This window comes from Microcaecilia unicolor, unplaced genomic scaffold (genome assembly GCF_901765095.1).
Source record: "Microcaecilia unicolor unplaced genomic scaffold, aMicUni1.1, whole genome shotgun sequence".
Taxonomy (NCBI): Eukaryota; Metazoa; Chordata; class Amphibia; order Gymnophiona; family Siphonopidae; genus Microcaecilia; species Microcaecilia unicolor.
This window is the reverse complement of record NW_021963131.1, coordinates 41,655-68,473: the sequence shown is the minus strand read 5'-3', so window position 1 is coordinate 68,473 and position 26,819 is coordinate 41,655. Positions and strand designations below refer to the sequence as shown.

The window sequence follows — 26,819 nt, the reverse complement described above, 5'->3', positions numbered from 1 at the left end:
GGTTGAAAGCTTTTCACCAAAGGTGGCCTCTCATAACCTCCGATCAGTGGGTTCTCCAAATAGTCCGGCAAGGATACTCCCTCAATTTGGCCTCTCAACCTCCAAATTGTCCACCGGGAGCTCAGTCCTACAGCTTCCAGCACAAGCAGGTACTTGCAGAGGAACTCTCCGCCCTTCTCAGCGCCAATGCGGTCGAGCCCGTGCCATCCGGGCAAGAAGGGCTGGGGTTCTATTCCAGGTACTTCCTTGTGGAAAAGAAAACAGGGGGGATGCGTCCCATCCTAGACCTAAGGGCCCTGAACAAATATCTCGTAAAAGAAAAGTTCAGGATGCTTTCCCTGGGCACCCTTCTCCCCATGATTCAGCAAAACGATTGGCTATGCTCTCTGGACTTGAAGGATGCCTACACACACATCCCGATACTGCCAGCTCACAGACAGTATCTGCGATTTCAGCTGGGCGCACGCCACTTCCAGTACTGTGTGCTACCCTTTGGGCTCGCCTCTGCGCCCAGGGTGTTCACAAAGTGCCTAGCTGTGGTAGCAGCGGCGCTTCGCAGGCTGGGGGTGCACGTGTTCCCATATCTCGACGATTGGCTGGTGAAGAACACATCCGAGGCAGGAGCCCTGCAGTCCATGCAGATGACTATTCGCCTCCTGGAGCTACTGGGGTTTGTGATAAATTACCCAAAGTCCCATCTTCTCCCAGTGCAGAAACTCGAATTCATCGGAGCCCTGCTGGATTCTCGGACGGCTCGCGCCTATCTCCCAGAGGCGAGGGCCAACAACTTGTTGTCCCTCGTCTCGCGGGTACGAGCGTCCCAGCAGATCACAGCTCGGCAGATGTTGAGATTGCTGGGCCACATGGCCTCCACAGTTCATGTGACTCCCATGGCCCGCCTTCACATGAGATCTGCTCAATGGACCCTAGCCTCCCAGTGGTATCAGGCCGCCGGGGGTCTAGAGGACGTGATCCACCTGTCCACGAGTTTTCTCGAATCCCTGTATTGGTGGACGATTTGCTCCAATTTGACTCTGGGACGTCCCTTCCAAATTCCTCAGCCTCAAAAAGTGCTGACCACGGATGCGTCTCTCCTGGGATGGGGAGCTCATGTCGATGGGCTTCACACCCAAGGAAGGTGGTCCCTCCAAGAAAGCGATCTACAGATCAATCTTCTGGAGTTGCGAGCGATCTGGAACGCTCTGAAGGCTTTCAGAGATCGGCTGTCCCACCAAATTATCCAAATTCAGACAGACAATCAGGTTGCCATGTACTATGTCAACAAGCAGGGGGGCACCGGATCTCGCCCCCTGTGTCAGGAAGCCGTCAGCATGTGGCTCTGGGCTCGCCGTCAAGGCATGGTGCTCCAAGCCACATATCTGGCAGGCGTAAACAACAGTCTGGCCGACAGGTTGAGCAGGATTATGCAACCTCACGAGTGGTCGCTCAATTCCCGTGTGGTGCGACAGATCTTCCAGGCGTGGGGCACCCCCCTGGTGGATCTCTTCGCATCTCAAGTGAACCACAAGGTCCCTCAGTTCTGTTCCAGGCTTCAGGCCCACGGCAGACTGGCGTCGGATGCCTTCCTCCTGGATTGGGGGGAAGGTCTGCTGTATGCTTATCCTCCCATTCCTCTGGTGGGGAAGACTTTGTTGAAACTCAAGCAAGACCGAGGCACCATGATTCTGATTGCTCCCTTTTGGCCGCGTCAGATCTGGTTCCCTCTTCTTCTGGAGTTATCCTCCGAAGAACCGTGGAGATTGGAGTGTTTTCCGACCCTCATCACGCAGGACGAAGGGGCTCTTCTGCATCCCAACCTCCAGTCCCTGGCTCTCACGGCCTGGATGTTGAGGGCGTAGACTTTGCCTCTTTGGGTCTGCCAGAGGGTGTCTCCCGCATCTTGCTTGCTTCCAGGAAAGACTCCACTAAGAGAAGTTACTTCTTTCATTGGAGGAGGTTTGCCGTCTGGTGTGACAGCAAGGCCCTAGATCCTCGCTCTTGTCCTACACAGACCCTGCTTGAATACCTTCTCCACTTGTCTGAGTCTGGTCTGAAGACCAACTCCGTAAGGGTTCACCTTAGTGCAATCAGTGCATACCATTACCAAGTGGAAGGTAAGCCGATCTCAGGACAGCCTTTAGTTGTTCGCTTCATGAGAGGTTTGCTTTTGTCAAAGCCCCCTGTCAAGCCTCCTACAGTGTCATGGGATCTCAATGTCGTTCTCACCCAGCTGATGAAACCTCCTTTCGAGCCACTGAATTCCTGCCATCCGAAGTACTTGACCTGGAAGGTCATTTTCTTGGTGGCAGTTACCTCGGCTCGTAGAGTCAGTGAGCTTCAGGCCCTGGTAGCCCAGGCCCCTTACACCAAATTTCATCACAACAGAGTAGTCCTCCGCACTCACCCTAAGTTTCTGCCAAAGGTTGTGTCGGAGTTCCATCTGAACCAGTCAATTGTCTTGCCAACATTCTTTCCCCGTCCTCATTCCTGCCCTGCTGAACGTCAGCTGCACACATTGGACTGCAAGAGAGCATTGGCCTTCTATCTGGAGCGGACACAGCCCCACAGACAGTCCGCCCAATTGTTTGTTTCTTTTGATCCCAACAAGAGGGGAGTGGCTGTAGGGAAACGCACCATATCCAATTGGCTAGCAGATTGCATTTCCTTCACTTACGCCCAGGCTGGGCTGGCTCTTGAGGGTCATGTCACGGCTCATAATGTTAGAGCCATGGCAGCGTCGGTAGCCCACTTGAAGTCAGCCACCATGGAGGAAATTTGCAAAGCTGCGACGTGGTCATCTGTCCACACATTCACATCTCATTACTGCCTGCAGCAGGATACCCGACGCGACAGTCGGTTCGGGCAGTCAGTTCTTCAGAACCTGTTTGGGCTTTAGGATCCAACTCCACCCCCCGAGGGCCCTGTTTGTTCTGTTCCAGGCTACACTCTCAGTTAGTTGGTAAATTTTTTAGGTCAATCTCAGTTATGTCCTCGCCGTTGCGAGGCCCAATTGACCAATGTTGTTGTTTTGAGTGAGCCTGGGGGCTAGGGATACCCCATCAGTGAGAACAAGCAGCCTGCTTGTCCTCGGAGAAAGCGAATGCTACATACCTGTAGAAGGTATTCTCCGAGGACAGCAGGCTGATTGTTCTCACAAACCCGCCCGCCTCCCCTTTGGAGTTGTGTCTTCCCTTGAAGTGTATTGTCTTGCTACATACTGGACTGGCCGGCTCGAGCCGGTTTCGGGCGGGAAGACGGCCGCGCATGCGCGGTGCGCGCGGGCGCGCGAGGGCTAGCAAAGGACTTTGCTAGTGAAGTTTCCGATTGGAGGGGCTGCCGTGGACGTCACCCATCAGTGAGAACAATCAGCCTGCTGTCCTCGGAGAATACCTTCTACAGGTATGTAGCATTCGCTTTAAGGTTCATTGGGATATGTTGTGGGTTTAGGGAGCAGTGGGGGTATGTAAGTGGTTAAGGTATTTCTAGTAGGGCTGCATTTGTGAAGTAGGCTGTGAGACCTGTAAGGCTGTTTATAGCTATTCTGCATGCTGTTTTAGATTCTTTAATATGTAATTTGTCAATTTGTATTTTGTAGTTCTTATCTTTTCATTACTTTTTATTCTTTAATTTCTTTAGGGCTGCATATTGATTAAAAATTTTCAGTGCAATTAATTATGCGATTAAATCACGCAATTCAAAATATGTTATTTACTTTTGTTCCAGTTAAGTGACTTGCAGAGTCACAAGGAGCTGCAGTGGGGAAAAAATAACATACCTTTAATCATGCAATTAATCGCTATTAAAATCTTCATTGAAATGCAGCCCTAATTTCAAAGGTTTTGGAATCATTCCAGTGCGTGACTAGATTTAGGAGGTCATAATCTGTACCCCCTCCCCCACCAGTGAAACCCTTAACCCATTAATGCACCTCACTTTAACCTAAAATTGATTAGGTAGCCAGTTTGGTGTATAGTGGGTTTGGGGCCAGTGGGTAGATACAGTGGTGGAAATAAGTATTTGATCCCTTGCTGATTTTGTAAGTGTGCCCACTGACAAAGACATGAGCAGCCCATAATTGAAGGGTAGGTTATTGGTAACAGTGAGAGATAGCACATCACAAATTAAATCCGGAAAATCACATTGTGGAAAGTATATGAATTTATTTGCATTCTGCAGAGGGAAATAAGTATTTGATCCCCCACCAACCAGTAAGAGATCTGGCCCCTACAGACCAGGTAGATGCTCCAAATCAACTCGTTACCTGCATGACAGACAGCTGTCGGCAATGGTCACCTGTATGAAAGACACCTGTCCACAGACTCAGTGAATCAGTCAGACTCTAACCTCTACAAAATGGCCAAGAGCAAGGAGCTGTCTAAGGATGTCAGGGACAAGATCATACACCTGCACAAGGCTGGAATGGGCTACAAAACCATCAGTAAGACGCTGGGCGAGAAGGAGACAACTGTTGGTGCCATAGTAAGAAAATGGAAGAAGTACAAAATGACTGTCAATCGACAAAGATCTGGGGCTCCACGCAAAATCTCACCTCGTGGGGTATCCTTGATCATGAGGAAGGTTAGAAATCAGCCTACAACTACAAGGGGGGAACTTGTCAATGATCTCAAGGCAGCTGGGACCACTGTCACCACGAAAACCATTGGTAACACATTACGACATAACGGATTGCAATCCTGCAGTGCTCGCAAGGTCCCCCTGCTCCGGAAGGCACATGTGACGGCCCGTCTGAAGTTTGCCAGTGAACACCTGGATGATGCCGAGAGTGATTGGGAGAAGGTGCTGTGGTCAGATGAGACAAAAATTGAGCTCTTTGGCATGAACTCAACTCGCCGTGTTTGGAGGAAGAGAAATGCTGCCTATGACCCAAAGAACACCGTCCCCACTGTCAAGCATGGAGGTGGAAATGTTATGTTTTGGGGGTGTTTCTCTGCTAAGGGCACAGGACTACTTCACCGCATCAATGGGAGAATGGATGGGGCCATGTACCGTACAATTCTGAGTGACAACCTCCTTCCCTCCGCCAGGGCCTTAAAAATGGGTCGTGGCTGGGTCTTCCAGCACGACAATGACCCAAAACATACAGCCAAGGCAACAAAGGAGTGGCTCAGGAAGAAGCACATTAGGGTCATGGAGTGGCCTAGCCAGTCACCAGACCTTAATCCCATTGAAAACTTATGGAGGGAGCTGAAGCTGCGAGTTGCCAAGCGACAGCCCAGAACTCTTAATGATTTAGAGATGATCTGCAAAGAGGAGTGGACCAAAATTCCTCCTGACATGTGTGCAAACCTCATCATCAACTACAGAAGACGTCTGACCGCTGTGCTTGCCAACAAGGGTTTTGCCACCAAGTATTAGGTCTTGTTTGCCAGAGGGATTAAATACTTATTTCCCTCTGCAGAATGCAAATAAATTCATATACTTTCCACAATGTGATTTTCCGGATTTAATTTGTGATGTGCTATCTCTCACTGTTACCAATAACCTACCCTTCAATTATGGGCTGCTCATGTCTTTGTCAGTGGGCACACTTACAAAATCAGCAAGGGATCAAATACTTATTTCCACCACTGTATATAAATGGATATCCATTTGGGGTTTGGCTTAATGGGTAGCAGAGCTGAATAGAGTGCATTAAGGAGGAGGCTTAGTGGGTAAGAAAGAAGTGACTTGTGACACTCTCTAGCCTCTGTCTTGGAGATCCCAGGTCAGAGAGAGTCCTGGATTCAGGAGTGAAGGGCACAAAAAAACAGGAAAGAAACCTCTATGGAAATACAAACCAAACCATAAGAACATAAGAATGCCCATTCTGGGTCAGATCAGTGGTCCATCTAGCCCAGTATCCTGCTTCCAACAGTTGTCAAACCAGGTCACAAGTACCAGGAGAGAGTATAGGTTGACCAAATGACGAGCCAACTCGAAGATGTTGCTTGAAAATTCCTCTAATCAAAGCACTAAGAGAAGGACCTGCCACAGACCCGTGTTTCAGCAGAAGGAGCCTCCTGCATCAGGGGTCACAATAGTGTTCCAGATGACAGGGTCAGGGACCGAGATTTTAGTGCGTTTTGGTCTGTATAAAGCCATTTTTCTTATTCCCACTTACTTCCATTGAAATAAGTTAAGGTTAAAAATGTTACTTCACCTCTAGGGTTCAAGATAATAATCAGTGCTAGGAAGTGAAGTTTAAGTTTAGCTGCACTTCCTAGCATTTGGAAGCAATTCCTTATGCAGCTCTTTTGCATGTCTTTGCATGGAATATGCACTAAACTTAAAAAGCATTTTGCATTGTAACATAGCAAATGATGGCAGATAAAGACCAGCATGATCCATCCAGTCTGCTGAGAATGGTGGCCAGGGTTGCACCTGTTGCACCTGTCGCTCCATGCAGTTTACCCACCCTCTTTGTTGTTAGGGTTGTACCTTCTGCCCCATGCAGTTTACCAACCCTCTTTGTTAGGGTTGTACCTTCTGCCCCATGCAAGTTATCCTCCCTCTTTGTTGTTAGGGTTGTACCTACTGCTCCATGCAGGTTACCCTCCCTCTTTGTTGTTAGGGTTGTACCTACTGCTCCATGCAGGTTACCCTCCCTCTCTGTTGTTAGGGTTGTACCTGCCACCCCATGCAAGTTACCCTCCCTCCCTCTTTGTTGTTAGGAGGGTTGTACCTGCTGCTCCATGCAGGTTACCCTCCCTCTCTGTTGTTAGGGTTGTACCTGCTGCCCCATGCAGTTTACCAACCCTCTTTGTTAGGGTTGTACCTTCTGCCCCATGCAAGTTATCCTCCCTCTTTGTTGTTAGGGTTGTACCTACTGCTCCATGCAGGTTACCCTCCCTCTTTGTTGTTAGGGTTGTACCTACTGCTCCATGCAGGTTACCCTCCCTCTCTGTTGTTAGGGTTGTACCTGCCACCCCATGCAAGTTACCCTCCCTCCCTCTTTGTTGTTAGGAGGGTTGTACCTGCTGCTCCATGCAGGTTACCCTCCCTCTCTGTTGTTAGGGTTGTACCTGCTGCCCCATGCAGTTTACCAACCCTCTTTGTTAGGGTTGTACCTTCTGCCCCATGCAAGTTATCCTCCCTCTTTGTTGTTAGGGTTGTACCTACTGCTCCATGCAGGTTACCCTCCCTCTCTGTTGTTAGGGTTGTACCTGCCACCCCATGCAAGTTCCCCTCCCTCCCTCTTTGTTGTTGGGAGGGTTGTACCTGCTGCTCCATGCAGGTTACCCTCCCTCTCTGTTGTTAGGGTTGTACCTGCTGCCCCATGCAGTTTACCAACCCTCTTTGTTAGGGTTGTACCTTCTGCCCCATGCAAGTTATCCTCCCTCTTTGTTGTTAGGGTTGTACCTACTGCTCCATGCAGGTTACCCTCCCTCTTTGTTGTTAGGGTTGTACCTACTGCTCCATGCAGGTTACCCTCCCTCTCTGTTGTTAGGGTTGTACCTGCCACCCCATGCAAGTTACCCTCCCTCCCTCTTTGTTGTTAGGAGGGTTGTACCTGCTGCTCCATGCAGGTTACCCTCCCTCTCTGTTGTTAGGGTTGTACCTGCTGCCCCATGCAGTTTACCAACCCTCTTTGTTAGGGTTGTACCTTCTGCCCCATGCAAGTTATCCTCCCTCTTTGTTGTTAGGGTTGTACCTACTGCTCCATGCAGGTTACCCTCCCTCTCTGTTGTTAGGGTTGTACCTGCCACCCCATGCAAGTTACCCTCCCTCCCTCTTTGTTGTTAGGAGGGTTGTACCTGCTGCTCCATGCAGGTTACCCTCCCTCTCTGTTGTTAGGGTTGTACCTGCTGCCCCATGCAGGTTACCCTCCCTCTTTGTTAGGATTGTATCTGCCACCCCATGCAAGTTACCCTCCCTCCCTCTTTGTTGTTAGGAGGGTTGTACCTGCTGCTCCATGCAGGTTACCCTCCCTCTCTGTTGTTAGGGTTGTACCTGCTGCCCCATGCAGGTTACCCTCCCTCTTTGTTAGGATTGTATCTGCCACCCCATGCAAGTTACCCTCCCTCCCTCTTTGTTGTTAGGAGGGTTGTACCTGCTGCTCCATGCAGGTTACCCTCCCTCTTTGTTGATAGGGTTGTACCTGCCGCCCCATGCAGGTTACTCTCCCTCTTTGTTGTTAGGGTTGTACCTGCCGCCCCATGCAGGTTACCCTCCCTCTTTATTAGGGTTGTACCTGCCGCTCCATACAGGTTACCCTCTTCTCTTCATGCTCCTTTTCTTTGTGTGTGAGTCATTTAGGTTTCACTTTGAGTGGAAATATTCTATGGGGTAAATATTCAGACAGAAGCAGTGAGCATTTTTGTATACATTGCCAGCTTTAAGTCCCAATATTCAGTGCCAGGCCATGCCCAGGTACCGGCACTGAATATTTGGTTTGTGTGGCTGGCTATCTGTTATGCAGTTAACTGTGATATTCAGCACTTAACTGCCTAACTGATACTGCATAAAGACTTACTGCACGCCAATCTAGAGCTACCACCGGGCCAACATGGGCACTGGTGGTAGTTCCATCCCCAGCATGTGGCATTTCCAGCTCTAGCGGAAATATTCAAAAAATATTTCCGCAGGGGGTTACCCGGTTACCACCAGGTTAACGCGGAAGTTCTTACTGCCACATCAATGAATGGCAGTAAGTGCGTTTCTCCTCCCCTGCATGGCCATGCGGTAAAAGCAATCTTACCGCATGGCCATGTCTTTCTTTTTTTTTCGCCTTTTACCTGCTCAAGTATAAACAGCCTCCACCACTAGCGCAGGGCCCTCTTTACCGCAGTTTGATAAAAGGGCCCCTTAGGCAGTTAATTGCTGGATATTGGCACTTAACCATGTACGTGCTGACTCCACCCCTGGACCGCCCGCAAAATAGCCAGCTACGGCTTTAGTGGTTAGTGCTGAATGTCAGCACTACTACTACTTAACATTTCTAGAGCGCTACTAGGGTTATGCAGCGCTGTACAAATTAACAAGGAAGGACGGTCCCTGCTCAAAGGAGCTTACAGTCTAAAGGACGAAATGTCAAGTTGGGGCAGTCTAGGTTTCCTGAGTAGATGTGGTGTGGTTAGGTGCCGAAAGCGACATTGAAGAGGTGGGTTTTGAGCAATGATTTGAAGATGGGCAGGGAAGGGGGCCTGGCATATGGGCTCAGGGAGTTCCACGCATGGGGTGAGGCAAGGCAGAAAGGGCGGAGCCTGGAGTTGGCGGTGGTGGAGAAGGGTACTGAAAGGAGGGATTTGTCTTGAGAGCGGAGGTTACGGGTAGGAACGTAAGGGGAGCTGAGGGTTGAGAGGTAAGGAGGGGCTGCAGATCGAGTGCATTTGTAGGTTAGTAGCAGAAGCTTGAACTGTATGCGGTACCTGATTGTAAGCCAGTGAAGTGACTTGAGGAGAGGGGTGATATGAGTATATCGGTCCAGGCAGAAGATAAGACGTGCAGCAGAGTTCTGAACCACTTAAGTGTTGCTGGATGTCAGCATATAGCCTCACACAAACGATTTAACTGGCCAGGAGCCTCTCCTGGCTGCTTAAATCGTTTTTGACTATCGACCCAAATATTTTTATTCCATCCTGTTCCCATATAGGGTTCCTCTGTATATATCCCATGCCTTTTTGAATTTCTTCCTGGTTTTCATCCTTACCACTTCCCGCAGAACAGGATTCCAGGTATCCACCTTCCTCTCTGTGAAGAGGTATTTTCAGTTTCTCCCCCCTTGAAGCTTCATATCATGTTCTCTAGTTCTATGGTTTCCCCATTTTTGGAAAAGATTCACAAATGTTGTCAATGATAAAAACCCTTCCTGCATCAGAAATAATTGTAGCACACAAACAATATGCATTAAAATGTGAAATAAGGTGGCTTCTTCCTTTTGCCTTTTGCTGTCAGTGAGCTCCTGGTGCACATTTTGTGCTATATTTTATCACTGAAGAACATCAGCATTTTGCCCTCGGACCACTGTGAGCCATGTACACCATAAGCCAGCCCTTCACCCAATTTGTCGGAACAGCTTAGCTGCATTCCTTCTGAAAGGATGGAGGCCAACTTGGAACAATTGGCCCTGCCCCCAAAATGACCCTGGTCTTTCCTCACCTTAAAAAGGAACTTTTTGGCTGCATTTGATAAGTGCAGAAAAAAAATATCCATTTGCCGTAGGAAATTTAAAAAATAAAGCACTTGTGCAGCCAGGATCTAATATTGACTGCATAACTGCTTAGAACATCAACCTTCTGATTTAGTTTAAAATCACACTAATACTGGAACAAAGAAAGAGGATATGTTTTTTTTAATCATATCTGAAACTGAAAGGTACACACGTGGAAACCCTTGAACTCCTCTGAGGAGGGATTTTTAAGTGCAGGAAGGAGGTGTAGCTTTTACAAGCACAAGACTTAATATTGTTTTTTTTATTTTTTTCCCCAGATATCAATGAGTGTGAAAACCCTTCATCATGCCCTGGGCAAGAGTGTGTGAACACAGCTGGAGCCTTCCAGTGCCGTCCATGCCAGGCTGGATATCGACTCCACAACCGGAAATGTTCAGGTAGGAAATTATGAAAACCCAAGGAAGCACTAGGATTGATCGGAGTCAGGAGTGCCAGTTCCAGGTAGTGATGGTGTGAGGTTTTGATTTGTACGTGGAACATAGTGAGCTATTCATCCACTGAAATCTCCTGTCCTTGAGATGACAAGTTCTGTATCCTGTGTCTATTCCCTAAGCCTTCTCATCTTAGAGGTGGCAAACTCTCTAGCGGTATCTCCATCCATGAGCCCTCCAGTCCTAGAAGTGGCAGGCTATTTATTTATTTACAGCATTTATATCCCACAATTTCCCACCCACGGGCAGGCCCAATGTGGCTTACAACAGTCTAAATAAACACACAACAAGTAATCAATGTCTTAGAAGCATAAGAGAGAGAGGGTAAAAGCAAGGAAGGGAAAAAGAGAGAGAGCAATGGTAATCAATATGGCACCGGGACAGAGAGAGTTCAGAAGTTAGTGATGCTATGTATTCCTTTGCCCATCTTTTGAACCCTGTAGTCCAAGGGGTGACAGGTACTATTTCTCTGTGCCCCGTTCACTGAGCCCTCTCCAGGACCAGCTCAGTGGACCGTGGTTCCCTGAGCCAACTTTTGCTTCAGTGCCCACCTCCAGCATCAGCGTTCCCCCTCCTCCACACACACATATCAGGGTGAATCCCCTTCCTCAGCACTCCCCCACATCAGCTCCCTTCTACCCAACCAGCCTGCCTGCTTAACACCAACTTACCCCAGGGATCCTAGGGATGACGAGAGGAGGATTGACCCTCACTCGCTCTTGCCCTGCTGGCTGCCGCCTTCACAATTACATCACTAGGGGGTTCAAGCTGCCATATAAGAGAAAAAAAGCCCCTATATGGCAGCTTGAACCCCCCAATGATAGTATTGCAATCTTGCCGCTAGGGGTCAATTTCACCACTGGAAAAACTAAACAAGTTGATTACTGAACATCCCTACATAGAATATCCTGCTAACAGAATACCTGGTCTCAGTCACAAACTTAGAACATAGATAGCCCTCAGAGAGTACAGAATAAGTGACCACAAATTAAAAACAGAAATGTATACACACATTAAATTGAACCTCCAATAAGCCATATTCTGCATGCAGTACATCACCAGAGAAATAAGAGATGAAACTCCCCCTGTACTGAAAAACAGGGGCATAGCTAAATGGCCGATTGTGGGTAGGCCTGAGCCCAAGGTGGGTGGGCACAGAATTTGTCCCCAAACCTGTTCCTGGAGGCACCCCAGCCAGTCAAGTGTTCAGGATACCCACAATGAATATTCATGAGAGAAATTTGCATGCACTGCCTCCACTGCATGCAAATTTATCTCATGAATATTCATTGTGGATATCCTGAAAACCTGATTGACTGGGGTACTTACAGGACCAGGTTTGGGAACCACTGTGATATATGATGCTTGTAGTCCGCCAACTCCCATAGCTTAGGTTCAAAGTGGATAACAAAAGGAAAAAAGCATTGATTTATATTTAAAAATATGATTTCTGGAACAAGTAAGTCTTACAAAAAGAAAAGAAGGCTTAATCCTGAGTTCAGTAGGCAAAGAGCACCAAATATGGACTGCTTGATAAGAAAAAGATGCCACTAAAAATTTTTTGTACTTAACCCCTGAAAATGAGGGAAAATAAAGAAGACAGAAATCCCCAGCTTGAGAAGTAGGAGACAGTTGAAAAGAAAATAAAGTAAACAAATATGCTGGACATGTGCCTTCAGGTCCAACATCTCTCCATTCTTCCTCCAGTTTTCTAGCATCTCTTCCTCCCTCTTCTCCACCTCTAGGTCTGGGTGCAACATCTCTCCCTCCCCTCTGCCCCAGAGCCAAACATCTCTCCCTATCTCTTTCCTCCCCTCAACCCCCACTCCCCCAGTCTACCTTTAAATGTATTTTTTCCCTCCCAAGTACTGGCAGCAATAGCATTTCACATAAAACTGCTCTGGTCTTCCCTATTCTGCACCCCAGCAGCAACAGGAAGTTACGTCCAAGGGGCCAGGATGCGGCAGAGAGAAGACACCATGGCCGATGCAGGCAGTGTTATGTGAAACACTGTTGGTGCTCAGGAGGGGGAAAACAAGTTTAAAGGTAGATCGGGGGTGACTTCAGAGAGGTGGGGGGTGGTTGCTGGACCTGGGGATGGAAAGGAGGGAGATGAGATATGCTAGAGGGGTGGGAGACACTGCCACTAGCTGGAGGAGCAGGTATTTGGCAACTGGAGGGGAGCCAGTGAAGCAGGATTCAGTGCCCTTGAGGGTTGGCACCCTGAGCGAGTGCTCATCTGGTCCATGTCTTGAGCCAGCTCTGACCCTCTCATCCTAGAAATGACAAGCTCTGCATCCCGCTGTGCCAATTCCCTGAGCCCTCCTGTAGCTGCCACTTTTGGCATGTCGGAGCTCTTAGCAGTTTTTGGGGTCGTGGAGGTGGTTGCCGAGGCGGGAGCAGGATTTGGAGCAGGGGGAGCAGGAATGGGCTGATGCTCCATTTTTCCCGGATAAGACACCGCAGTTGAATCTTAGGGCTCATTCCACAAGGGCCCAGTCCACTTCCTTTGCAGAGTCGCAGTTGATCTCTATTGATGAGATCTGTAAGTGCACGACTTGAGCTTCTGAAGCATTATAGATTGGATGTGTTTGCCTGTGGCAATTCGGCCTTTGGTGCCTCAGTCCTGGAGGCTGGGGTTGCCATGTCCTACCCTACTTGAGGACTGCTTTGATATATCCCACAAGTCTCTGGATTGATCTATGGGATGTCATGGAAGGAAAAATTATTTCTTACCTGGTAATTTTCTTTCCATTAGTCCCAATAGATCAGTCTGCTTCTGTCTGGTATATATAGGGTTCCTTCCCTCTGTAGTTGCTAGCAGGGGGTTATTTGCAGACATTGTTTAATCAGTTGTATATGAAAATACACACACTGCTAGAAATCCAGGTTAACCGTATAGTTTGTCTCAGATTGGAGCTCAATGGCGAGGGATGATGTCTGCTGGGCCACCCCCTTTGGGTATCCCTTGATTGCCTGGTCGATTATGTTTCTACAGAAGCAGGAGATGCATTCTTTCTCTGCATGTTATCTAGCTGCTTTGTTACCAGTAGTGAAGCTATTGCACAGGTGGTTATATGGCAGAGTTCTAGCATTCTCTCTATCTCCACCTGCTGGTAGGTGGACATAACCCATAAGTCTCTGGATTGATCTGTTAGAACTAGAGAATGACATGGGGACGGGGAACCGCAGTAGCCGCAGGGATGGGGGCGGGGACAGATCCCACGGGGAAGGGGTGGAGATGGGGAAAGATCCCACGGGGATGGGGCGGGGATGAGGACAGAGCCCACAGAGTCCCCGTGTCATTTTCTACTTTGAAGCCTGTTAATGAACTGGACTGTTATTTATGTTTGAGTGATGCCTACAAAGATATTTTGATTTTTTTTTTTAAAACAAGCAAACATGGTGGCCACAACTAGCAAAATTTGTATGGGGGATCCTGTACATCCTGCTACTACCAGCACATCTTCTAAGAAGACAACTTCTATTCCAGGAAAGACTGTGGAAGACAGGAGAGCTAGATTGAATCCTGAGATTGTTGATGACTTTTTATTTATCCACAGATTAAAAAACCGTAACAGTACTTTATAGGACATATTTTTCCCCTCTAGGGCATATAGAACGGGTTATATTTTATACCCCTGGACGTTTTAACAGTGTGAATTAGGATTCCTTGGTGTAGTAGAAATTGTCTATTGTTGGGGTTGGAAAGGTAGAGGGTGGTGGTGGGAAGGAGGGTTATTATAGCTGCTCATTATTATTATTATTCTCTATTTGTAATTTATACACAACAGTTGCTTAGCATATTGTTCCTTTTATACTTTAATAAAAAGATTTAAATATAAAATCATAAATGTTCAAGGCTTTAGCAGATGAGGACAGAGCCTGTGGGGACAGGACGGGGACAGAGCCTGTAGGAACGGGGTGGGGACGGGGCAGGGATGGAGACAGAACCCACAGGGACGGGGCGGGGATGGAGACAAATTTTGTCCCCATGTCACTCTCTAGTTAGAACTAATGGAGAGAAAACTACCAGGTAAGAAATAATTTTTCCTTCCTTGATCTGGCTGGCCAGATGGCAGCACCTCTCTAGTTGACTGAGCTGTGTATGTTCCTTTTCCTTGCAGACATCAACGAATGTCAGACTGAGGCAGCTTGTGGTTCTGGGGGCCGCTGCATCAATACAGATGGCTCGTACCGATGTGAATGCCATTCAGGCTACCGACTAAATAGTGATGGGACCCACTGCGCAGGTGAGTGTGGTAGCAGAGGCCAGAAGTCAACTAGAGAACAGATTTAAGGATTGTGGCGGGAGGTGTAGAAAGAGAAGAGGAAAATTATGATCTAATGATTTTGAAAACATCACTAGCCCTGGAAAGCCCCAAGCTTTTAGTCATTATGGTATATATTCTTGTAATGAAAAATGTTGTATTAGAACTTTGCCTTCAGTGCTAATCCAGCCTCTCCGACTTGTATAAATTAATATTTTATTATAAACCAGTAACATTTTAGGTTTGATTCCACATGATTGTACTGGTTAATTGACAGGGCATTTCCCTTTATAAATGCTTATGGTTCACACATTAACTGTTGGGACATTACATACCTAAAACCCTCCCCACTCCTACAAATGCTGCAGTTGGTAGCAGCAGAGGCAGCTCCAAAACTTGCTGTCTGTCCAGTGGACCCTTTGACTGCGCATCCTGCCTCTCTGATGCAACTTCCTTCCTGTGGGTGGGGCATGGCATAGGAAAGGGTCTGCAGGACAGAGAGCAGCTTTCAGCGTTGCCACAGTGTTTGCAGGAACTGGAGCGGGGAAGCTGGAGAGACATCGGATGCAGGTGGTGGGGGGGGGGGGGGGGGGGAAGAGGAGAGAAAGCTAGGGTGCAATTATAGGCTGTCCCTATCATTGAGCAGCTATGAGCATTTTGCCTGGTTTGATCAACGGTAGGTAAGCCCCTACACTGGTCTTATTCTCTCCCACTCTCTCCCCTCCTTATCAGTCTAACCATAACTGGGACACAGTGAAGAAATTTGAAGCCACCAGTACAAATATTTGGTGACTTCCTTTCTTAACATGCTGTTCTGACCACTGGGTGCTTCTTCTGCAGATATCATTGAGTGCTTGGAAGGGGATTTCTGCTTCCCACGTGGGGAGTGTCTGAATACAGAGGGCTCATACACCTGTCTCTGTGCAGAGGGATTCACAACATCACCTGACAAAGCTTCCTGCATAGGTATGACCAGACATCATCTTTCCAGTTCCTTTCTCTCCCCGGACCCTCAGTTCTAATCCCCAGCTCTGCCCCTGACTGTGCTTGACCTTGGGATGAGTCATTTTATCTCCTTGAGTTTGGTTCTGCCACTGATTCTGTATGTAACTTTGGGATGAGTACAGCGGTGTGGGAAGGGCGGGGCGGTGGGGGCGGTCCGCCCTGGGTGCACGCTGCTGGAGGGTGCAGAGAGCAGTTGTGCGCCAGTCTGCTCTGCTGGTTCCCTGCTCCCTCTGCCCCGGAACAGGTTACTTCCTGTTCCAGGGCAGAGGGAGACAGTGGAGCCGACAGGCGCGTGGTGCTCTCTGCACCCTCCAGCAGCCAAGCGTGCATCCGGGGGGGGGGGGGGGGGCTTGATGCGCCGTGGAAGGGGATGTCATTGCGCCGTGGGGGGGGGGGGGGGCTTGATGTGCCGGGGAGGGGGGTGTCATTGCGCCGGGGGGGTGTCGTGCTGCACCCTGGTGGCAGCCGACCTAGGATTGCCGCTGGTTGAGTCACTTTATCTCCCCAAGCTACTTTTCATAGTGCCCGTATAGCTGCAAAGTTCATCATAGGCACTTTTTACCCAGGGACTTTGCACCAGTTTTGAAAATTAAAGTACACAGTTTGAACATCGCCTAAGGGAAAAGGTACCCACAAACATTTGCATCTCCATTGTCTGCAGGTACATCTTCTGACCATGACAAATGTGTATACTTGAATATAAACCGAGATTTTGGGGCCAAAAAAAGGCCCAGAAATGGGGGTCTCGGTTTATATTTGAGTCCCCATCTGATAGCAAATGCTTTTGTCTTCCCTTCTGCACCCAATAACCAGCACTACTGTCCCCGTAGGATCCACCTTTCCCTTCCTTCCCCAGGGTATCCTGCCGCGGCCTGCTCTGTCCCCTGCTCCCCCAAACTGGAAACTTCCACTCGCTCACTCCCTCTGTTGTAAAGTGAACACCCCCTTTCCTAGACCCATTGTAGGCCCCCTCTCCAGCCTACCTTACAGCCCAGATGGTCCAGTGATAAGCTGGGGCAGGAGCGATCCTCCTACGCTGCTGCCTGTGCAATCTCCGTAGTGAAAATGACAGCCATTTTCACTATGAAGACTGCACAGGCAGGAACGTAGGAGGATCGCTCCTGCCCCAGCTCACCACTGGATCACCAGGGCTGTAAGGTAGAACCAAGGAGGGGGCCTACTGTGGGAGGGGGCGGGTGATCTCTTTATAATGGAGGGCGTGAGCAAGTGGGTGTTTCCAGTTTTGGGGGAGGGGAATGGGGCAGAGCCGGCCATAGCAGGACACCTCAGGAAGGGAACAGTAAGAATGCCGGATGCCATAGGAGAGGGAGGGAAGCAAAGAGAGAGAGGATTACTTGACTATAAACCATTGGTTTATATTCATGTTAACATTTCTCCCCCCTTTTTTTAGGGGAAAATGTTATCTTGGTTTATACATGGTTCAAGTATATATAGAATAGTCAAAATTATGCCATACTTGAAAACCTCACCTCCAGGAAGGTGAAAGCGTTGGCAAACTTCTACCCATTTAATGTAGTTTAATATAATGTGAACATTTGCATTCCGTTTTACCATTTAGTTCAAGGCAGATTCCAAGATAACATAACAAAAAGCAGCAACGGTACAATAGAGCTCCTAAGGAGGAGAGTTGCATAGGTCCACATGCTGTATCTGTATTATCATATAAAGGCAACATTCTATATGTGACTACATGCCTTTATAAATTAGCCTAAGGAAAATAGAGACAGAAATTTACACCTGCTGTGGGGTGTAATTATATGGGGGGGGGGGGGGGGGGGTGACAGTAAGAATAGCTGCATGCGTGAAATTTTTATTAAATATCTGCCCGATATTCAGCACTATTTAACGGGCCGGGAACGGCTCCAGGCTGGTGAAATAGCCTTAAGCTGGCTAAGCGCTAATATTCAGTGCCACTCTAACTTAGCCAGTCAGTCCATGAATATTGGCTTAACCAGCTGTTTGCATAGCGGCCAAAGAAATACAGAAATTCAATGCCGGTCACTGGATACGACCTGGCATTGAATTTCCGGGTTTGCCACCAACTGCAAGAGGCAGCCTGGCTAACTCCCGTGGTCTGACTATTGGCCCCCCCATGCATTTACTGACAGTTCTGCCCTTCTACCTATTCGCCATCACTTGGAAATGTTTCCAGGTATGTTGTACAATGGTAGGCCCTATGTTACAGTGCGCCTTTATGTGCCTGTACCCTCAAACGATTTTATAAGAGCTTAATTGAGCATATAAAACACTCTTCTACACACGCGAGTCCATCATAAATTTTGCACCAGTGTGAGCAGTTTTCAAATACCGTATTTCCATTGGTTAAACAGTGTTTTACTCATGGAAACAGCTTTGAAAAATCCCTATGCCTCCAATTACTCAGCTGTCATAAAATAAAAACATACTCCTCTCCAAAAGGTGTCCTACATGCTTGATACTAGAAATTTGCTGCCTGGCCATTCATTCAAGAGATGCTTGCTTGCATGCCTGTCTATCTCTGAATAGGAAAGTGCTATAAAAATGCACTTGGACTGTTTGAGTAAATGGCACTAGATAAAAATAAACCCTAATAAACCATTACAGTTAACAGCATTTGGAATAGCTGCTTGCCTGCTGATTGGCTTCCCAGTCTCCTCCTGCTCTTTTGGGTTTCCAGTTCATTCTCCAAGGACAGTAAGATATTAATCCTCACAAGTGGGTGATGACATTGCATAGAGCCCAGGCCAGAGGAATGTAAATAAAGCTTTAGGGTTTTCTAGAGCAGAGCACTGAGCAATGTGCAGGGCTTACCACCTCAGCACCATCCAACAAGGCAATTTCAGCTTCAGTTAGAACAATTTCCATACAGGCTCAGACCAGTTCACCCCAACTCTTCTTCACAACTGTCATCAAGTGAAGGGACATTGAGACTTATGGGTGCAGGGGCAGAGGCCTCAAGTCCAGGCTCAATGATACTTCCAGCTCCAAAGAATAATCCTGGCTGCCTCCAAACGGGAATGATTTAAGCGGGCACTGCACCAGATCCCACAATTGTTCCTTTCCAAGACAAACAAATGAATCAAACGGGGCCAGATTTAGGTACAGCCAAGGCTATAGAGAGCTTTGGCTTCTGGCTACCTTCCCCCAACCATTGTGAATAGGAAGGAAAATACTCCAAATGGAGAATAAGGTAAGCGTCTGCAGAGCTAGATCAAGCTGCCGACATCTTGGAATCTTTTTGACTTTCTTCTCCTGTAGAACCTTTTTAAGTTTAGAATCAAATTCCATCCTTCCCCCAGGCTGATACTTGTAGGTAGCATATTTCAAAGTTTTGCTGCTTGATAAGATGCGCTGACTTCGGCTTTGGGCATGCTCACACCTTTAAAATTTTCCCCTTGTTTTATGCACATTAAAAGCTTATAAAATTATCCTACAGAAGGTGTTTTGGGGTGTAGTTTGAGCAGCGCATGGGCAAAGACATGCAAAAGGATTTGGATTTAGCTCACACCTTTTACAGTAGTTCAAAGAGTTACATCCAGGTACAGTAGGTGTTCCCCATTTCCATCTGATACTTAACTGTGGTGTAGGGCTGCCGAGAGGGGGGGGCAAAATTCCCCGGGCCTCTGAGGGGGGCCCAGCGCCGGGGTCAGGCCGCCGGCGCTGCAGTCCCCGGTCTCAACTGCCTGCCTCCTTGGCTCCAGGCCCCTGCATTCAAAGCGGCAGTCGCAAATCGCCTCTCTTCTGGCCTTCCCTTCCTGTGTCCCGCCCTCGCGGAAACCGGAAGTTACATCAGACGAGGGCGGGACACAGGGAGGGAAGGCCAGAAGAGACGTGATGTGCGACTGCCGCTTTGAATGAAGGGGGCCCGGAGCCATGGAGGCAGGCAGGTGAGACTGCGGACTGCAGCGGCGGGGGGAGAGGCGGGGCGGCCTTGCCCTGGGCCCGGCCTAGTCTCTCGGTGGCCCTGCTGTGGTGGTCAACATTTAGAAAAACACCAGCCCCCACAGTTAAAATGAAATTGGATATTCAGTGCCAGGTACCCAGATACTGGCTAGCACTGAATATCGAGTTTCAGTGCCGACTCAGACGTGCTAACTGGTTAGCGGCCATAGTCAGACTGCTAACCAGATAAATTTAGGACAACCTTTTTGCTGTCTTAACATTATCTGGTTAACAGTCTGAATATGGCCTCTAATTGGATAACCTACAGCTCCACCCAAGCTCTATCCAGGGACCACGTTGGCACTGTCTGGATAGTGCCTAGGTGGTCAGGAAATAATCTGTGGCACTAGTGTCATTGAATATCCCTCTCATCGGCATTTATCCGGTTAGCATCGTCTGCTAATGGGATAGATGCGTTTGAAAATTTACCTCCGAGTTTGTAGGTGAGGCAGTGGAGTTGCTCAAGATACAAGGAGTGGCAGTGGGATCTGAACAGAGCATCCCCGGTTCTCAGCCCACTGCTCTAACTGCATTTTAGCGACAGTTATGCAAATTTTTTGTGCGCCTATCGATAGACACTTGAGCCTACAAAGACATGTCTGCTCATCCCTCCAAACTAGATGACCTGCTATAAAGGTACTCTAAATGGTCATTTTTTTTAATGAGTTGCTTGATATGTTAAATAACCACATTTCTAATTTTCTCTGCTAATCCTCTCACTTTTCCACTGGTTTCTGGCTGCCCAATCGTCACTTCTCCTGGAAGACAAGGATGAGTGTCGTGAGAGGGCTCTCTGCGGGGGAGGGCGCTGCAGAAACACAGAGGGCTCCTTCGACTGTGTGTGCCAGACTGGCTTCCGGGCTAGCGCCGACAAGACAGTGTGTCAAGGTGAGAGACCCGCCCCTCCCCTAGCATTCTATAATTTTTTTATTTTACTTGATATATCGCCAATGACAGCTAGGCGGTTAACAATAAAAGCTTAGTAGAGCAAGAGGAGAGAGAGAACAGAAAGAGAGTCTGAAGAACAAAACAAAACAAAAAACTAGAGAGAGAAGCAGAAGAAATTATGATGGAAAGGCCTGATTGAATAACCAAATTTTGAGGAGCTTTTTAGAAGTAGAATAGGAGGATTCCAGTTTCATGGTTACTGGTAGGGTATGCCAGAGGTGGCGCGTGTCGTATCTAAGCGTAAAACAAACAGGGGAGGGAGATGCAGAAGGTGCAGCTGAGAGGACCTCAATAACCAAGGTGTGTGGTATGGTATGAGCAGTTTTGAGATGCGTGTAACTTGCGCATCATCCCGGCACCTAAATTTAGGTGACCTGTAGAGAATTACCCTCTATACAGATAAGAGCATTTGAGTATTTGTGTTTTTACTAGGCTTAATTTTACTTCTCCATTGCTAAGGATCCTCTGTACCTGAACCCAATGGTGTGCTGGAGCAGGCTCTCACAGGCTCGCAAGAGCCGGTTGTTAAGTTTTTAAGAATTTTGGGAGCCGGTTGTTAAAGTAGGGCCCTCCATGGCTACTTTAACAACTGGCTCCCAAAATGTGGGCTTGGGCCCCCTGCTGAATTCTCTTTTACTTTGCTGGTGGGGATGCTGAGCCCTGCCAGCCAAGTAAATAGACTACTGCTGCTCCCCGCTCCTTGTTTACAGTTCTGGGCAGCAGGCTGGGACTTCTCGAGCATGTGAAAGAAGTTCCAGCATGCTGCTCAGAGCAAGACATTGGGAGTGGTGGCAGTCCATTTATTGGCTGCCAGCAAAGGTATGCCTAGTGTGCCCGCACGAAGGGAGGGAGGAGAAAGAGGCAAGTGTTGCTCCACCAACCCCATCCCCCCTGGCCCTTCCAACTGCAGAGCTGGCTACATCCGGAGAAAGAGCCTGTTGTTAAACATTTACCAGCACACCCCTGCCTGAACCTCACTATTTTATATTCCAGTGGTGTATTTTGCATCATTGCCGCTCTGGAGGCTGTTTGTACCCTCTACCCCAGCAGCATAGCCACAGGTGGGCACAGGCCCACCCACTTTGGACTCAGGTCCACCCAGCAGCAGTTCATCTGTGATGTGTCTGATGGGGATCCTCAAGCCCCATCAGCTGAAAACTCCTGGCATATCTCCCTCCCCTGACCTGCAGGCAATATGGCATCTCTTCACCCACCCCACCCCTCCCCCCACCCCCTTTTGCCTTTTAAACACTTCAGTTCTTCACTGGCAGCAGCTCAAGCACACTGCTTGTGCTGGCCCCAGAGCTAGGGTTACCATATGTCTGGTTTTACACGGACATGTCCTCTTTTTGAGGACACAGCGGATGAATGGGCAAGCTGGCAGATGGACAGGCAGGCGGGCCTAAGGGTGTCCTCACCTCCCCTCCTTTACCTTACTGTAGTACGTTGGTGGTCTAGTGACCTCTTCGGGGCAGGAAAGAGCCCCTTCTTTCCTGCCTGTTGAGGCTGCAGACTGTCTTGCTACCTCCCACCCTGGCACCACTTCAAAATGGCTGCTGAGAGTTCAAGCGGCGGCCTCACGAGACATCCGTAGAAGTCTTTCAAGGTCACTGCTTGAACTTTTGGCAGCCATTTTGAATCAGCGCCGGGAGCAAGACAGTCTGCAGCCGCACCAGGCAGGAAAGAGGGGGCTGTTTCCTGCCCCGAAGAAGTCACTAGACCACCAGGGCACAACAGTAAGGTAAAGGAGGGGAGGGGAGAATAGGACACCCTCAGGCCCGCCTGCCTGTCCACCTGCCAGCCTGCCCATTCGTAAACAGGAAGTTACATGAGAGGAAAGACCCTGGGGATGGCATGAGCAGTCACTGCTCGCTGTCGGTGAAGAACTGAAGTGTTTAAAAGGTACACGGGTTTGGGGGGAGGGTTGAGAGACTGGAGTGCCTGGAGGGGAGGAAGAGATGCCGGGCAGGGGGGTGGGGTTCATGTGCCCACCCAAAATTGGGTGTGTGGCTATGCCATTGCTCTGTCCTGCCCTCTTTTCTATTATGTGTAACCATTTCCTGGTAATGATAAGCAAGTTTCTGAGGCCACCAATTTGTAATAAAAGAGAATTTTCATTTTCCCTTTGTTTGCCCCAGATATTGATGAGTGTGGGGAGCAAGGAGGTTCCCTGTGCGGTGCACAGCGCTGTGAGAACACACTAGGATCCTATAAATGCATCGTCCACTGTGATGCAGGATATCGGGCATCAGCATCCGGTGGTTGTACAGGTACTGTTAACACCGTTACACCTTATGTCTGGATCTCGGGACGTTTTCAGAACGGGGTTGAAGTTGAATAAGGCAGCAGAGCTAGCCAGACATATTATCAATAAGTCATTTAGAAGTTAGAAAGATTAAAATATGCACATGTATGGGATAATATAGACCCCACGGCAGTCAACATATATTTTTTTAAATGCCAGCTGCTACAGACAAAATCTGCATAGTGGCTGCTGCTGCTGCATATCCTTATAGAGTGACGTGCCAGTACTCTACAGATAATAGCGATATTTAGCTGCTTTCTGGATAGCGTATCAGAACAGCTGTTTTGCTGTACTGAATTATCCAGATAATTATCTAGATAGTGATGAAAATTCTTGCTATCAGATACATTGTGTCTCTTCCCTAACTCCACCCCCGGACCACCCTCCTACTATCCGGATACTGCCGAGGGGGCCTGTAAACATATTCAGCTGCACTGTCTAGATAGTGCCAAGGGGGTCTGTAAAGATATTCAGCTGCACTGTCTGGTTAATGCCGAGGGGACCTGTTAAGATGTTCAGCAGCTCTGTCTTGATAGCTCTGAAGGGGCCTGTAAAGATATTCAGTTGCATAGTCTGAATTGGTCCTACTACCCAGATATATGTTTTAAATATTGGGCCCGTGGTTTTTATTTATTACTCTCAGGTTGTGTAAGAATTGAAATATAGTTGGAGCAAAAATCGATTGGGGGTAAGATCAGTTGAGGGTCTGGGTTGGGTGTGTGCCTTTGAAGTCCTCCATGATCTTTTTTAATCACTTTCCAGATGTTGATGAGTGTCTGGAGTATGGCCCTGCCCTTTGCGGCACTCGAAGCTGTGAGAACACACCAGGTTCCTACAAGTGTGTGACGGACTGTGAGCCAGGATACCAGGCGACGGTCACGGGCGAGTGCATAGGTAACTCTGATGAGACCACACGTAGTAACCTTATATGTTGAAGAGCGGCTGTTAGGTGCACATGGGATTTTATGCTCATGAGACAGATGTGCAATTTCCAGCCCCAGATTCTTGAACACCATCTGCGTCGATCACTAATCCTGTTTCCATAATCACACTTCAGTTTACAATAAAGCATTGATGAAAATCAATTCACAAGCAACATATAAATAATCACATAAACATATACATTATAACTCTCTTTAAATAGCAGTGTTTATTGTCTTCCAACTACCTACTATACTGTAATTCTCCTTAAACCACCACTGGAAAGGCATAACATAAATACTAAGGGGGCAATATTAATCATGGCAGTAAGCTGCTTATAAACCACTTCCAGCCGTGGGCTGACATAACCCCAGGGCATGCACGGCTTCCACCATTGAATGCCAGGTATGTTCGCTGACCCAGAACTTAACCGGGCACCAGCTGATATTCAGTCTGGTGCTCAGTTAGCCGGGCGTGTAAAATTAGGACAGGTTCCTGTTCACTGTCCTCACTAAGAGTTACCAGACTTGGGTTCCTACTCACAGTGCTCGCTTTGGGGTGGGGGAGAGTCATCAGTCTCAGGTTCCTTATTGCTTTTCCAACTGGAAGTTGTAGGTCACATGTTGCTGATTGTCCTCATTGGGGGTCACTAGCTCCTAGTTCTTGATTTCTCTCATTACTGGAGGTCATTGGTCTCCACTCTTTGCCCCATTTAACTTTCTCCAACATGTCTTTCAGATATCAATGAATGCCTGAACAGCAGCATCTGTGGGGAGCATGCCATGTGCCAGAATCTAATTGGTTCCTACCAGTGTCTATGCGACCAGGGATATGAGGGGGCCAGAGATGGGCGACATTGTGTGGGTATGTCACATGACTGGGGACAAAGAGGCCAAAGATAGGCAGTAGTATGTCCATGTTGGGCCAGTGTTAGCGCTGCCACAGGGGATGGCAAGGCTTCCTGATGCCAGAGGAGACCATCTGCTAGCAAGATTTGGGGGCACCTCCCAAATGTCTGCCCTGAGCCCCAATATAGAAACACACACCCCAATATTCAGTCGGCGGTGGTGAGAGGTTTTGTTTTTAAACGCCTACCATTGCTGTATAGTTTACCTCCAGTATTCAATACCGGTCCATGTCCAGGCACTGGTGCTGAGTATCGGGGGCTAAACGAGGATGGTCTGGCTGCCAGGGCCCACATAAAAAGTTATGTGGGCCCCAGCTGAATATTGGACCAGGACCCACATTTAAAGAAAGTATTTTTCCTTTTCCCGACTCCCTCCCAGCCCCTCGATGTGCAGCTGTGGCTTTCCGCATGTGGCATCCCACTCCCTACCCTTCTCCTGGTTCAGGATAGGACCCCCCCCCCCCCCCCCCCCCCGGGCCTGCCTGACCTCCCTGGTGGTCCAGCAGGGCGTTGGTGGCAGGAGCGAACCCCTTTTACTCCTGCCCCTAGCAGCAGCTTCTTCAAAATGGCTGCTGCAACCTTTTGTGGCGGTAGAGAGAGGTCACAGCAGCCATTTTGAGGAAGGTGCCATTAGGGGCAGGAGCAAAGGAGATTCGCTCCTGCCTCTAATGCCCTGCTGGACCACCAGGATGATCAGATAGGTCCCGGGGAGGGGAGGGTTCTATTCTCACCATGATTTGGGGGTGGTGGAGATGGGAGGGGGCTGCTGCCTGTGGGGGCTGCCAGGGGCGTGAAGTTTGTGTTTTTTATGTAGTTTCCAGCCCAGTATTCAACCAGGGTCTGCATAAAATAAGTGGGTGAATTTAGGACAGCTTCTGAGCTGTTCTAAATTCACCCGCTTAACATGCAGGCCTCGGCTGAATATTGCCTGCTCCTGCATTATCCCTGGTTCCTCTCTAGTGCAACCCCTGGCTCACCCCAACCGACCTACTATTTTTCGGCCGGTCAGAGGCGATATTCAGTGGCACTCCCCACTTTAGTGCCACTTTAGTGCCACTGAATATCAGCGGTTGGGCAGCAGAGGCTCCTACCCTCTTAAATCACTTTGAATATCGGCATAGAAAAATAGAAAATGACGGCTGATAAAAGCCATATGGCCCATCCAATCTGCATATCATCTGCTATTTCTTCCTCCCCCTAATATGTCCTGACACTGGCCCTCATCCGAGTGACTGGTGTTACGAGGGCTCTGGAGCTAGTGTCTGCGTAACTTAGTGTGATCAGGGATAAGAGAGAATCAGAGAGACAGTGTGTGAGCTATGGCCATGTAGCCATATATACAGGTCAGCTGGTATATGTCTGTGTGTTTGTGATTCAGGAACACTGTGTGAGTATCATGGTACCACCTCTGCTTAGCAGAGTGGCGTGATGAATTCTTCTTTTGTATTGGATAAGGTGATTCTGTACACAGGATAAGAGGGGTGTAGGATGGAGTTGGTGCATCTGCACTCCAGGCTCTTGCTCAGCATCGGTGTGGAAATTAAACATACTTTCTCTTGTACATAAGTATTGCCATACTGGGAAAGACCAACGGTCCATCAAGCCCAGCATCCTGTTTCCAACAGTGGCCAATCCAGGTCACAAATACCTGGCAAGATCCCAAAAAAGTACAAAACATTTTATACTGCTTATCCCAGAAATAGTGGATTTTCCCCATTTAATAATGTTCTATGGACTTTTCCTTTAGGAAGCCGTCCAAACCTTTTTTAAACTCCGCAAAGCTAACCGCCTTGACCACATTCTCTGGCAACAAATTCCAGAGTTTAATTACACGTTGAGTGAAGAAAAATTTTCTCCGATTCGTTTTAAATTTACTACATTGTAGCTTCATCACATGCCCCCCTAGTCCTATTATTTT

General features: G+C 48.3%; 1 protein-coding gene across 1 annotated transcript in view; it reads left to right on the top strand.

Moving 5' to 3' along the window:
- The window catches only part of LOC115458977 (latent-transforming growth factor beta-binding protein 4-like), an 80,422-nt gene that overhangs the window by 22,849 nt on the left and 30,754 nt on the right, over positions 1-26,819 (top strand). Inside the window, exons 4-10 of the mRNA XM_030188838.1 lie at positions 10,429-10,548; positions 14,730-14,855; positions 15,714-15,839; positions 20,586-20,708; positions 22,907-23,038; positions 23,836-23,967; positions 24,733-24,858. Of these exons, the coding sequence (XP_030044698.1) occupies positions 10,429-10,548; positions 14,730-14,855; positions 15,714-15,839; positions 20,586-20,708; positions 22,907-23,038; positions 23,836-23,967; positions 24,733-24,858 (885 nt within the window). The remainder of the gene's footprint in view (positions 1-10,428; positions 10,549-14,729; positions 14,856-15,713; positions 15,840-20,585; positions 20,709-22,906; positions 23,039-23,835; positions 23,968-24,732; positions 24,859-26,819) is intronic.